A 14,261-nucleotide genomic window follows, 5' to 3' on the forward strand; every position below is an offset into this window, starting at 1 on the left:
GCACTTATCTTCCCTTCTAAGAATTCTTTTTACATTCTTATATAGGCCGGCCCAATCAATGAATACTTCTTTTTTCTTCAGGTCATTGTAACCTTTATGCATTATAAAAATCCCATCGTAGTCTTGCTTATAAACATAGGAATCTATGTGTGTTTTATGTCCAGTAAGCACCTATGGTTGGCCATCAGCGAACCGAGCTTGAAAAAAGCCAATAACACTAGTGATTCGCAAGTTTCCCTATTATCATCTCCAAAGACATTGGAATAGATATCCTTTCTCATTAACGGCGCCAAGACTCAAAATGCCAATCCCATCGCTAGATCATAAACCATATATCCCAGACCATGACATGATACAATTCGTAATACAAGATTCAATATGAACATCATCGCTGGAAATCTCCTGGAAGACCTATATTGTTATACCCAGAGATGCTGGGACCTTGTTCCGACTCGGGGAGATTAGGAGGCACACCAACAGGGTACCTGAAGGCCTGTGGCGTTCCGGACGTGTTGTCAGGTCCTGATGACTGTCCGGGGTTGAGAACATTGCTGTCGTAGCGCATGTTTGAAGCTGGCCCGGTGAAGCTCGGATTCAAACGTTGCTCCCAATTTTCCGCCCCCATGCTTAAGAGTGCATTGGGGTTGCGAGACCACCAGTCATGGCTCTCTTCCACTAAATTCTCTGATTCGTCAAAACCGGTCAATGAAGAGGCCCCCGTAGCTGAAGCGGTGTTCTTGTCTGTGCTGAAGGCGCGCACTTGACCGTTGTACCAAGCGTCGTGCTGTGTTAGTGGGATAGTCTGCATTGGTCGGTAGCTATGAGGAACGGGCCTAAGATAAGTTGGCTCCGGTAGAGGCGCATCTGTTCGTGGAATCTGGGCGGTAAAAGAGCGATGGGCTGCTCGCATTGCGGATAAGGACGTTGGGAATGAGAGTCCTGAACGCGATTGTTGATTGCCTCGGAATGAAGCTGAAGTTGTAAGGTTTTGAGGAGAATCTCCAGGTTGAGTTATTGATGCTCCTCTTGGGGCTGGTGGTATATAAGCCGGAGCCGAAGACGGAAGGTGCGCCGAAACGGTCGGTGGGGATCCGTCGGACGTCGAGGGAGATGCTGCTTGATCCCATGAGCCCCAAGACCCCCATTTCGCGTGCGTTCTCTCAAAGATGCTCGAAGCTTCGGTAGGCAACTCAATCTGCCACTTATTGGCAGATATGTCGAGAATGCGCAGCGTGCGCCGAGCACAGAGCCAGCTCTCGCCCATCTCGTCTAAGTTGCGGAGGCCGTGGATTAGGTCCCTCTGCGCATTCTTTTCAGGTAAATTGAGAAGATGGATAGTGCAAGCAGTATGTGCAATATATACCGCGACATTAACTATTTGTTTGAAGCCATATGTGCGTTTATACATCCGCAGCAGTTTCGATATGGTGGCTGCGGCTTGTGTGCATAATTTGCGAGGAGAGACATGCTGAGGAAGAGGAGAGGTGGTTTTGGTGTATCTCAGGAAGGGGCGGTAAAGGTGTATGAAGAGGAGTTGGTAAAACATGCTATATACGATCATCAGTGGCAGAGTCCCATTGTGGGCTGAGTGCTTGCTTGCTTACTGCATAACAAGAACCTGAGGGAGCTGGCCTTCTCGAGGTTCCAACTCCTTGGGTAAGCCTTTCTTCCAGGCTTCAAGTCTAGTATGTATCTCGCTGAGCTTTTTAAGCTCCGCTTGTTTTGTTGGCGGCTTATCCGTTGGGCTCGGGTGATAGAAGTAAACAAGCAAGTCGCCGCTGATCTCACTCAGCTTGGCAAGCTGTAAAGCCACAGTCCTGATCCGCGAGGGTTGTGTGTTGTCCTGGCTCGGTCCAGAGTCTGTATATGGGGACCAGAGCTCTGCCTCCTCATTAGGCAAGATATCGATCTTCGGCACGCAAACCTGCGAGGTCAATAATTGAGGCTGGCGGCCAAGGTAGTTAGACCAGCACCTGTCTTCGTCAGAAATACATTTGAAGAAGTGTGACTTAAAGGGGTGACAAACTTATCAAAGAGGAAACAGCCCCAAAATGTGATTCGTCGTGCATCTAATTCTTCGTCGGCAAGCTTACGAGTCCCCAGGCTGTTGGAATCCAGGTTCAGACCTAGGTCGAAAGCCATACGGAAGCTCATGCCACTGTAAACCCAACCTTTGCCCTCGCGGCCGCAACCAGCTTCTCTAACTGATAGGAGTGCCAATGCTTGGATGGTGCACAGCTTTGCGTTCTCATGCTCGTCATTCTCAAGAACCAACCTTTTGGCTTCTTTGAAGAAATGATCTCCCGCAGTCGCAGAATTGCTCGGATCCGCCCGAGCACCTTTCCATGAGCTAAAATGACAACCAAGAGCAAGCATCGCATTGACAAGTAATGACGAGCAATATTGGCTTGAAACACCACGGACGTAGTCGCGGTAGAAGAGATCTTTAGGAATAGTGGTGAAGAAGGGATAATGCCAGGTGAAGTACATCGTCATGAGGTGACTTATCAGTTGCTCATCATCAGTGACTCTCGTCCACCGAGTGACAGAGTACTCATGGCTGCGGTCCAACGCCTGGCCCTTCATAGTCGAGTCGAATTCATTGAGCTCTGACCCTGGCGGTAGAAAAATGAGGTTGGACGTGCCTCCAATATACTTACGGGAACCATCCAACATAAGCTCGCCCATCCTTCCTGCCAAAGTAGATACAAATTGATCTTCATGCGTCGAGGACTCGTCTCCGCTGGGGAAGACCTCTCCAGGTGCGGGCCCTTCGTCCCGGCTCATGATCGATTGAGCTACATCTTCCAAACTGTCACAGGAACGTATTTGCCGGACTAAGTCGAAAGCATCTTCTTCATCGTAGTTCAACAGTGCCTGAATTAGAGTGTGTAAAGTCGAATTTTTCGTCCTAAGGGTGTCTGTGTCCTTTTTGTACACACCCTTGCGTCTGTGATCAGAGTTTGGATCGTAAACACCTGGACGACATATTAACAACACTTTCTTTCCCTCTTCACTCCTTTTTAGGGCTCTCCATACAGGGTGTATGATAAACGGATGAGCATGCGGCACAGCTCGGCAGGTTCCCATCGCACTGGTAGAGGAGACATAGTAAGAATATGACAAAGAAACAACACTAAGCGAAACTGCCGGCTTATTACCTTCGACTTCCTCCTCCGACAAGCAATGCAGGCCGTGCTTACGCAGCGTCTCTTGGACGTTGGACCATTGTCAGGATCCACGCTCTTAGCTTTTCCGGCCGATTTTCCTCGAGATCCTCTTGCAGAAGGTTCCGGGCTTAGTGACTGAGCATTCGCCGCAGTATTCCCTTCCATGTTTGGCATGTCCATCCAGGAACGTTCAAAGGAACCGTCGAGTCAAAGCAGACCATGCTTATGTCGGGTGGTGATATTATGTGTCCGCCGCTGAAGGGAGTCCAAATTGCGTGAGCAGAAATCGTCAAGATGACGGGCGTACCAATCGATATGCGCTTAAGATATTGAGCGAACCTGAAATGGTTGGAGAAGCATCAGTACATGCATGTTAAGTCGGGCAGCAGCTTGAAGCGACTCGGAGCCTGAGCTCCATCTGTTTCATTGCGATTGCAGATTTACACACACAATCTTCGTGCACATATTTGTCTGGATATACTCACAGATCGCGGACTGCAGATAGAATTGAATGTACTCCGTAAGCAGCGCGATGATCACACCATGGGGTTTCGACCCGCAGTGGAGGCGGGATCGTGGAGGATGGATCGAGACATCAAAACTGGGATCACTGCGCTGAGAGGGGGAATGATAAGAGCCTTTGAGACTGTGAGGTTGATTGGACAGAAACCAGAGGCGAGATAAAACCACCCTGGAGCGATAACGTCCCAGAGAAGCTCTAGTTCTGGATCGCAGTGAAGCTCACTGCCGCCTCCGCCGCCTCCGCCGCCTCCTCGAAGTGGGCGATAAGAATGGCTGACTAAGGCTCGCCTGGCGCAAGTAGGTCAATGACAACTGGAACATCTGCCAATCTGAGGACGTTGGGCAAGATGTTGACGAATGGGGAACTCAAAGAACATTGTAATCACCTTGTTGAATAACAACACTGATAGCCGGCTCAAATAGAACCTCATGTTGTTTACAGCAGTAAGATCCCTGAAAATGAGGATTTGGCGCTTCGACTGATAGTCGGATTGGCCAATCACAGCGAATGGGTTTCTGAAGCTAACAATCTGCCGAGATCTGAGGTTATAAACCAACGATAATTAATAATGGATGAATGTGCACATCCCAAGCATCACACCAGGGGCGCAATAGCTCTCGGCACGAGCAAAGTCTGTACTATCCGCATCTGACCCTAGAATAAACGATCCAATCTAACTTCCAGTTGCAGATCATCTGTGATACCAAAAGTGCTTTGTATGACAACTAGGGCAGGGAATATTGAGAATTCGGATGTTGGCATAGCATTTTTCAAGGGCACGTAGTACTCTCGAACAAAAAGTCTCCCTCTTCATCTATCACATCATTCTAACAATTCTCTTGCGAATATGAGAATCCTCTTAGGAGTTTGGAGTATCCTGTTGGAAAAGTGCGTTTCATACCTGAGGATCCCTTCCACTACCTCAGTAACTTAAGAGTGGACCATAATATGTTACCATTAATAATGCCTTATTTCCCAGCCACAGAGTATCTACGTATAGCTTTACTAACAAGAAGCTGCTGTGATTCTGATACGTAGAGATTACCCATACTTCTTCTAAGGAGCATTTGATAGTATTTACGCATTGGCACCTACTCACCGCAGTTTGATAAGGCACCAGTTAGGTACCCTTTAGGAACAAGCTACCTCATTTGGACTTTGGAGCTGAAACGGAGTATTACGTCCGGTATCCCGAGTCAGCTTTACTGAGAAGAAACGCGAACACGTCCAGATTTGGGTATTTATGCGGGTACCTTTCCTTGTTAACTAAGGTAGGTCCGGAATTCTGGAACGATGGCATGGCAGATTTGCGATCAATTGAGATGGGATATAGACAGTATGCTTCCGTACTTACATCTTTAATTTCATCGAACTTTCCATAATCATGATCTTCATTCAGAATACTGAGCTCATCACATCCCTTTGGCGGCAAAGGGAGGCTCTTATGTACAAATTCTGCGTGCAAAGCGGACAGGGTATCTGTGGCCGTGAAATCATCCAGCATAGTGTACCGATGGGTACATGCCGAGTCTAGAATCGCTTCATACACCGTAACGACTGAAGGGTGAGGCTTCAGCCGTCCCCCATAAACTGAGATCAGCGATCCCAGACCAATCCGCGTCTGGGTTCGTGAGCATCATGACGGTTCAAAGAAGACCGCGAATGGTTTGGACGGCTTGTTGAGGGACGATCTAGTAGTTCGAGCTAAACACCCAGTCCGACGCCATAACTGTAATGATTGCGATCTGTAGGTAGAGTCAATCATCGTACTATACGTATATGGATAACATGTCTTACAAGAGACAAGTCTACTCCTGGTAGAACGGTCACATCCAGAACAGGTCGATAGCCCTTCTTCGAACTCGGCAGCAAGGCCAATTTCTCATTGTGAGGTATACTTTCGCGAATCTCGGCGACTTTCCTGTCCCCATCCACGACATCGAATGAAGCTAGAGCGTTCCCATACTTTTCAACCTCTAACGTGAGTATTTTTTCCTCCTCCTTTTTCGACTCAACGGCTGCTCTATTCTGGAAAGTAATCTTGAAGTCACCGAGAGACCATCCTGCGCTGGCTGTGGCTATATTTGCATGCTTGCTTCCTGGTAGCGTGACAGACCATGTATTCTTGAGCGAAATCTTCCTATGCAGCTCGAACAGAGGCAGTCCAGAAGCATCCCAGAATTCGCGACAGGCGCGAACACTGAATTTACGACCCGTCGCAGTGAACAAGGTCACCCCATCGCTATCCTCAATCTTATACGCTCTTGAAGACTGCCTGTCACCTTGCGGTCTCACAACCAAAAGTGTCCTTGAATCTGTGACATATTCGGTCCGTACAGCGATAGGACGGCCGGGTGCTTTTAGTACTCTGCGAAAAGAGGTTTGCGAGGACGAAGAGGAGGAAAAGGAAGATGATCTAAACATTGCGACGTGAATTGGAGCTGGTTTGGTGAGCTGCGGGGAAGCGCTCACTTACTTATATTCCGTCATAGCGTCACGGCTGGATTGGTCGGAGTCTACGGATAATCGTCGTTAGCATGGATTCTTCCATGTCCCTTGCACAGCCACCCGATCGAGCCTCAGCTTTGAGACGAGTCAGCTTAGGACTCGTGTAGAAAAATATCTATTTCACTTCATGATCCTTCAGGATGGGGATAACTTGAGGTAGCACACAGGAGTCATTTATACGGTTCTTGCTTATGAGTCGACGAAGGATCAGCAGTTTTATGCATGCATCTTGTTCTAAACGGAGGGGGAATAATGAATCATGTGATCGTCACTATGCCGAAAGTGTCATTGATAACGTAATTCCCAACCGAGTCGCCCACCTCTGTTTTCCATATAGAATAGCACTCTTCAAGGCTTTAATATCTCCACAAGACCCTTATATGCTATAATGTAAGTAGTATATTTAGACTATATATGGCTTAGAGAATATAACTACTCTTTTGAACCGCCCAAAAATACTATCCCTCTGTCTTAATGTCGTTAATATTACTAAAAATACAGATGTAATTTATGTTACGTGCGTATATACGTATACTACGGAGGCTGAAGCTTATAAGTATAACTCTGTATGCCTATAAGTATAACTCTGTATGCTTATACCTAAACCTAGAACCCTAAGTATAGATGCTTGGTTGTGGAGATATTAAAGCCTCGAAGAGTGCCATTCTATATGGAAAACAGAGGTGGGCGACTCGGTTGGGAATTACGTTACTTAGTTGCATTATTCTCGATTACGTCAATGAGTAGTATGCATAATTATTGTCTTTCACATGGCGAGCTCTCTTATCTTTCATATTGATTGGGTTGTATAGGCCGACCTTTCAGCCTTTCAAGGTTGGGCAGGCACCAAGTATGATAATCACCAACACACTGAGTCACCGACACCCTCCCCGTAATCTTATCATCCGACTCGGTATTCTGACTTAGAAGAAAGGACCTTAATAACTGTAAGAGGTGCAGCACACGACAGGTACTCTAACAATACGCATTACACTCAAGTAGGCACCTGCACTGCTGGCAAGGTAAGGTAGTATTGAACTAGTATCATCGTTTTAGATAGAATCTTCTCTGACTTCTGTGGGGTTTCCAAAACAGTCTTAAGGTAAGGCAAGCCGGTATTATCGATCGGTTACCACTTGGCTGGTGAGACATGGAAGTCAGGCGGATGATAAACAAACAAATAGCCATATCTCTGGATTATAACTGGCTGTCGAGAGACAGATTACGATACCGTACCATTGTCATTGTTTAATATGCCCGGATCACCGGCAATGTCCGCTCTTACCGCCCAAAATTCCATTAGTAAGGGAGCCCTCAGTTGTTACCGTACGCAACACTTTTCCTATTTCCATCAGTTTAGTGGGCTCCTGACTGTACAGTCTATTCCTAAAACAAATCCCAGCCCAGGCCTAATAAAGAAAGGCGGCGTATTACGTTGAAATTACGACCCAAGGAAACGCAGCCACCCACTCTTCTTATCTTCACAAAACGTCCCACTGGGCTCAGTAGGCCATACCCAGAGAAGATCACCTTTTCCTCGCCCCCATCTGACGTCTATTAGGGTATTATCATTATTACACTCTTACGGTGCTGGAGTCCTTTTCCATCCGCTTCATTTCCCTCTTTCTCCTTTCATCCCTCTACTTGATCACTGTCTGGTTAGGACACTGTATACACTTTTAGACACTTGCATCTGTCCTACCTGTCAAGTTTACCTGTCGCGTGCCTGCATACGCATACGGCCGCTATCCCGCAATCGGTCTCCAGTTCCGCTTGCCTTAAATCTTTATCGCAAATCATCTGCCAACACACCGACCCTACCGACTCGTATATCATCGAATAATTATACTCCCTGGTGGGAGTCCCTGCAATCCCATCTCGTTTGCCTCCTTGTCTTCCTTCACCATCCATGTATCTCGCTCAGACTCTCGATCAAAGTGCCTCGTCAGGGCTAGATCACCTTATCAACGGACTGTGCCTTGATAATAAACCATAAAGATGATGGTCCCCAGGGCTTTTCTTTTTAGCTCTGTGTCTTCCCCAAAACCATTCAGGCAAGATGAGAAGGATATGCAGCCAACCTCCACCTCTACCTCCACCATGACCTTTTTCACGACGCAGGACGTCGTCCCCGGCCTCGAGTTCCCCAGCGTCGAGTTCCCCAGCGAGGCGACCTCTCTTGCTACGAGCCCAGTAGTGATCCCTCCGAAACGGGGACCTCGTGTTACACCAAGGCTTGAGAACAACACAGCACATGGTTCAAAGACCCTCCGCAATAAGACAATATCTCCCCGGTCATCTTCGCCCGGTTTGCGCGATCGCCATGTACCCACATCCATTGCGTCCATCTTAGAAGCCACCGCGATTCCAGTTCCCAGACGCACCTGGAGCGTGCGAGAGTCACGGAAACTACCGCGCGGAGATCATGTGCAGGAGTTTAGCAGGTTGCTGATGGAAGGGGTCAAATCAAGAGATGATCATTTGCTAGAAGGGACTGGTAACACTGCGCTTGACATTTTGCTTAGCCCGCCAGATGAGAGCGAAAAGTCGGTGGTTGGCAGCGATTACGAGCCTGAGACACCGTCATTTTCTGGACAATCTATGTCTCTCGAATCGATGCCGTCCTTAGATCACGATCTGGATTCTCCATCTAGCCTTCCTGTGCCGCCTACCCCAGCAAGCCAGCGAAGCCCTTCAGAGAGAAGATACCGCCGCCCACCACATCCAGAAGATTGTGCCCTTGACCACCCTCTGCTGGAAAGGGATCTGTCGGAATCAGATTGGAGCCTGACTGATTCGCAGTCCTTGTTTACTGATGCTACTCCTTCCAAATCCTCTGGCTCATCCCGGTCGTTCCCTCGATTAGGCTCCTCCTTCAAATCCAATCTGACAGCATCTTTACGAGCAATCAAGTCCGCTGCTCAAACTGTTTCGACCTTTGCTTCTCCATCGGTACAACCAGAGGATTTTTTGACGCGGTCTCTGTTCAATATTACACCGGAGATGACGGATGACCGACGGCCTCCGCCCATGAACGAGCCGCCATCGCCCGCCCTAAGGCGGTATCTGAACCCGATTCAGGTTTCACCCTCCGAGATGTATGCTTACCAAGACTATCCACATGAAACCCTGGATTCTCGGAACTGCCCAGTGTCGATCCAAATGCAGACATATCACCGTTCAGGGGGCCGTGGAGGTCGCAAGGGCAGGTTTCGTCTCGCCGGCTCCGCAAGCCGAGATCGACAATTACTGCCATTCGATCCAGAGCACCCGGCCTTCTCACGGCCCCGAGAACCGCGGGAGAACAGTGATTTTCTGCGCATGGTGGTTCTCGAAATGAACATGAGACGTAGCGGAAAGCTTCGGGACGACATCCCTACCCGAGCGCGGATCTGGTTACCACCACGGAAAAGCATCCGGCATCGGTTCACAGTCTACGACTTTGATGAGCACGACCACGAAGAAGACACTGAGCACGTAATCCCTCCACGATGGATCGGAATTTCAGCCTGATACATGCGTCTATCTCCTTCTACCTCTGCTTACATAACTGTTGACCCACTACCTTTTTCCTTTTTTTCCCCCAACAGTATCAGTATTTATTCTGGGTTCATCCCAGTTTTGAGTTTCTCACATTTTGCACATATTCAGAGGCCTTCTTGGTGGAGCATAGAGAGCACGGCGCTTGGTTGGACTGGAGGCATCATATACAGTGGTTTGAACAATCACTTGTCATCATTACATGTCGCATATGGGCAGAAGGATCGTTTCCCTTTCTAGCCTGGTACATATAGCGAAGCGAAACGGAATTTTCTTTCTTATTTTATGGAGTATGAAACAGACCTTAGCCCATGATGGGCCCCTCAAGAAACTTGGAATTACAAAACAGAAGCAAACCCAGCAAGGCAGCCGGGTAAGAAAGCGTGAAAAGAAAAACAGCGACATGTGAAAGCAGGATCTGGTATCTCGTTCTTCGTCCACTAATAATCTTGGTAAACGTTGCTTTACAAAGCACAGAATATACTGCACCTTCCTGGTTCAAGTGATTATTAATGTATTAATCGGCATAGGGGTAGCCTGAGCAACATCCATGCAGTCATCTATTATCAAATGTCTGGTTGCCCAGTTGCACGGAGTACTATATGCAAGCCTTATCTCTATCCAATCGTATCAAGCAGTTTACTTGGATGTTCATACGACAATGCAGGGATCGACTATCTACTCCATAATAAAGCAAAAATTAAATACTCTGTAGTTTGTTCAGTGCTAAAATATTGTTTCTTGGTCCCGCGTGGGGAAGCAATGACTATCCCGCCAAAATCAACAAGTAGCATGGGGTATCTTCTTCTTTGGGCACCAGTGCAGCTGCTAGACTACTACTGCGCCTGTGTCTCCTTCATCATTGTAAGCCGTTATATGAGTCATGGACAAAGTCAACTTTCATTGCAGGGCAAAATCTAGGATTCGGTGACCCGGATTCATGTCTCGGTTCATCCTGGCCCCAATGTTTAAGCGATGCCAGATATTCATCGTTTGGGCTGGAATCCTGCGCAACTCAATTAGATGCTAGTCATCAGGAAAGTTACATTGTATGACTTACTCTCCTCATCCAATAGTGTTCGACTCTTCCAGCTCTCTTCTACCCAGTCAACAGTGACTATATGTGGTACCTTATTCCCAGGCTTCCTGGACCACTCCCCTCGTAGCGAAGATATTTCTTTTGACGAGCTCTCTGGATCGACAACGACATGAGTGATCGAGGGATGGCTTGAGGTCTTGGCTATATTCGCGGCTGCAAACCTCGCTACATTGATAGCATAACGCAAGCGGCTATGAGCATCCGACGGAATCATACTTTCGGACTCCGACTCATCCTCATTTCTATGTGGGAAGAGTATCGTAAGACTCTTGAAGAGCAAACCGCATGGTATTTCATGTCCAGAATTGACTCTTTCTTGGATGCGTTCAATGAGTTTCGTGACGGACTCTGGACACTGGGAAATGTCCAAACGATTCTTCTTCGTCATTTGTTTCAGAACCTTAACGACATTAGCAGTGGTTCAATGAAACATTATGCGGAAAGCGTACATCACTGAGCTCCTCGCTCGTAGTGTTACGAGCGTAACTATCGCCGAATTGGTCTACATTGGATGCCAGTTCGTCGTGCCTGCCCGGTGTGGCGAAGAACATGTGCCTAGAGCAAGTTAAGTACAGATCCGTCTAATCCGCGATAGATGTTCGAACATACCTAGGCTCAAAAGGGAGCAGTAAGTCAGGTAGCCCTGCGTCAATCTCATTTTGCCTCACACAATCAAAAATCCAGGACGGCCGGATTATGTCCACATCGCCTCTCTTCTGTAACGAGGCAGCTTTTACCGTTCCTAGCAGAGAGGTCAGCTAAATGAGACCTCATCATTAGGCTGGGAGAGCACTACTTCTGTCCGCTACACAGATTGTATGAGGAGCTGCATTGTTAGTTTGGAAGAACATGCCACCGTTAGCTTTGACAAGCTGCTCTAGCTCAGGCTTTGTTTTCTTGACGGGCGCACTCGAATCTGTCAGAATATCTGCCTTGCATGATTAGTACACCACCAAGGGACAGGCCCGGCTGCCGATGCAAAGCTTACAAAAGTTCAATCCGTCAAATACATGCCCAGATGGACCAGCATACTTGACATCTTCGTCCATGTCGTATCCAGCAACCGTGAGAGGCTTTTTCGTCGTCCTCTTGACGCGTTTCCTACGGGAATTGTCCACGTTCAAGTCCTTTTCCCGGTGCTCCTGCTCAACGTTCGACTTGAGATCTAGGAATTCCTGCACAGACAGAGCACTTTTCCAATCTTTGTCCATGCGCAGCCTTTTGAAACGTGGAAACCGCAAAGTCAGTCCAATCCGAAACTGGTCACTAGCTGACACAGAGGCTGCTTTGACACAGATGACGACCGAGTCTTCCGGCTTGATCCACATGTCCGGTCGCTCATATTGAGCATCTCGACCTGCCAATTCGATATACGCCGTTGGAGGTTTCTTTGGGTTCCACTCCATCCATTTACCATCGGTGTGATGACGGATATTTGCATAATCAGCGGCATTAAAGCCACCTCCAACTTTGCAGAAGGAGTAGCACTTTGACGCGCTCGCACCCTGAGAGGCATGAGCATCGTCAACTCTTAGCCCGCAGAGAAAACTTGAAAGGTTGCCGCCCCGACGACCGGAGCCATAGTACCCACCGATGACGATGAGATCTAGAGACTCTCCGAACTCGGTCATGTACTCAGGCTTCACCTTCATCCAGTCATCGTGTCTCTCGTTCAGACGGTAAGGCGACCGAGGGTTCTTGAGCACCAAACCCTCGGAAGCTTCAGCTACCACATTTCTGAGCGCAGCTTCGACCTCATCTTTAGTTGTAGCTTCTTCGTAGGGATGTATTTCGAATCTGCGATGGACAGGGCGGACAGCCTTCTGCAAAGCATTGCGACGATCACGGAGTGTGTAGCCAGTTAAGTCTCGCCCATTTAGATACAGTATGTCAAAGACACGCAGCAGAGGCCGAGCGCCTGTCGTGGAGAACGGATTCCTCTGTTCAGACAATGCAGCAGTCTTGAGTGTGCCGAAAGGTGCGGGAGCGTCTTGCTCGGGGTCCCATGTGATCATTTCACCATCCAAAATCAGGCTCTGGACCCCATCTGCAAAAGCATCCTTGAGATGCCTCGTCAAAGACCCATTTTCATCATGAATACCATTGCCGTATAAATATGTATATTCCTTCGCTTTCCTTGACCAGAAACGGAATCGTCTGCCGCCAGGTACTGAATCGTCAGAATCCATATGAAGCTGCATGCGCTCGCCGTCCAGCTTCTCCTCTATCCAGAAGACAGGATCCTCCTCCACCGGTCTCATTCGAGCGACCATGCGGTCCAACGAATGCATTTGGAACTGAGCCAGCTGCGGCTGGAAGCATTGCATCAGGCTGATTCCTCTGTCCTCAGCGTCCAGCCGAATATTCGGATCGTGCAGCTCCCAGCAGACGCGCCGCAGACTGCTCGAGATACTGTACAGATTCTCCGCGTCCGGATGCCAGACATCAAAGAAGGTCCGCTCCGTCGCTCCCACCTTCATCTGCCGGAGGATAATACGAATCAACCACATGAGTTCCTCGGGATTCATGCGCCGGTAAAACTCCGCAAGGATCGGCAGCTGCTGCTCCTCCTTGGAAGCCGCCGATAACTTGTCCAGTTTCTCGTTAACCTCCTCGATCAGCATGTCTCCCACATCAGTCCGCATTGGTCGCTTGGAGATGACATCGAAACATCGCCCCGCAAAGTCGCCCGCCATCCTGGACGTAGCTGCTTGCCCAGGCAGCTTCCAGTTCAGCAGGTTGAAGCCATCCTCGGAGTTCTTGTCGATTTTCATAATCTTGACAAGCATTTTGCCAATAGCCTTCTCCTTGATTCCGTACATGGCCCGGTCCCGATCCTTGTCCGGAAGAATCAGTCGAAAGGCGGGGTATATATCGTCGCCCACTTCTTTTCTCCATCGCGAGATAAACCGCTCGATCACATCGCGTCGTCGCTCGAGCGGGTTGAGATTCGCCGCCGATTGCCCATGGGGACCGACTTTCCTGCGAGCCGCAACCGCTCCGGCTGGCTTCTTTTTGATTTCGCTCAGAGGGTTGAAGAGGGTCTGGAATAGCTCATGAAAAGGTAGCGTTGGGGAATGGTTACGCGGGCGATTGGGATATCTATAGCGACGAGTAGCATAATGTCAATGACTTTGTCTCTCAACACTGAGTAGGTTTTATAGATGGAAGCAGGGTGCGGGTAGCCTCACTTTTCGTCAATGTCAGACTCCTCATCTCCAATAGGAACATTTGGATGCTCCTCATCAGGAATGATCTCGTCAGAATCCATTATGTATCAAAATCCATCCGCAAGTCAGGAATAAAGTATATTTGAAGTAGACCTCAGTCCATACATATTGTCAACTAATATATGGCGAGCCAAGAAGTGTGTTGATTCATTCACGAAGATTAGGCTACAACGGGGCCCGATAAGATAGCG

At 48.4% G+C, this 14,261-nt stretch overlaps 4 protein-coding genes across 4 annotated transcripts; 1 reads left to right on the plus strand and 3 right to left on the minus strand.

Moving 5' to 3' along the window:
- Positions 1-326: 326 nt before the first annotated feature.
- Positions 327-3,745, minus strand: P174DRAFT_111098 (putative C6 transcription factor (NirA)). The gene is made up of 6 exons (XM_024821023.1): positions 3,656-3,745; positions 3,162-3,509; positions 3,040-3,094; positions 2,027-2,978; positions 1,605-1,973; positions 327-1,547 (listed from the first exon to the last, which is right to left on the minus strand). Exons 2-6 carry the CDS (start codon positions 3,348-3,350, stop codon positions 386-388), a joined length of 2,727 nt encoding a protein of 908 aa, XP_024686081.1. The 5' UTR covers positions 3,351-3,509; positions 3,656-3,745; the 3' UTR covers positions 327-385.
- Positions 3,746-5,290: 1,545 nt separating this feature from the next.
- On the minus strand, positions 5,291-6,287 carry P174DRAFT_111158 (uncharacterized protein). The gene is made up of 3 exons (XM_024821024.1): positions 6,170-6,287; positions 5,491-6,109; positions 5,291-5,438 (listed from the first exon to the last, which is right to left on the minus strand). Exons 1-3 carry the CDS (start codon positions 6,181-6,183, stop codon positions 5,385-5,387), a joined length of 687 nt encoding a protein of 228 aa, XP_024686082.1. The 5' UTR covers positions 6,184-6,287; the 3' UTR covers positions 5,291-5,384.
- A 1,912-nt stretch (positions 6,288-8,199) lies between these two features.
- P174DRAFT_458136 (uncharacterized protein) lies at positions 8,200-9,714 on the plus strand (the record flags this gene model as incomplete). The annotated part of the gene is made up of 1 exon (XM_024829622.1): positions 8,200-9,714. The coding sequence occupies one exon, from the start codon at positions 8,200-8,202 to the stop codon at positions 9,712-9,714; it is 1,515 nt and encodes a 504-aa protein (XP_024686083.1).
- A 732-nt stretch (positions 9,715-10,446) lies between these two features.
- On the minus strand, positions 10,447-14,205 carry P174DRAFT_439258 (DNA ligase (ATP) DNL4). Its single transcript, XM_024826751.1, has 7 exons — positions 14,032-14,205; positions 11,829-13,942; positions 11,637-11,768; positions 11,450-11,582; positions 11,290-11,395; positions 10,802-11,240; positions 10,447-10,747 (listed from the first exon to the last, which is right to left on the minus strand). The coding sequence occupies exons 1-7, from the start codon at positions 14,109-14,111 to the stop codon at positions 10,728-10,730; spliced, it is 3,024 nt and encodes a 1,007-aa protein (XP_024686084.1). The 5' UTR covers positions 14,112-14,205; the 3' UTR covers positions 10,447-10,727.
- Between the last annotated feature and the right edge of the window lie 56 nt (positions 14,206-14,261).

Source organism: Aspergillus novofumigatus (assembly GCF_002847465.1).
Source record: "Aspergillus novofumigatus IBT 16806 chromosome Unknown P174scaffold_2, whole genome shotgun sequence".
NCBI classification, from domain to species: Eukaryota; Fungi; Ascomycota; class Eurotiomycetes; order Eurotiales; family Aspergillaceae; genus Aspergillus; species Aspergillus novofumigatus.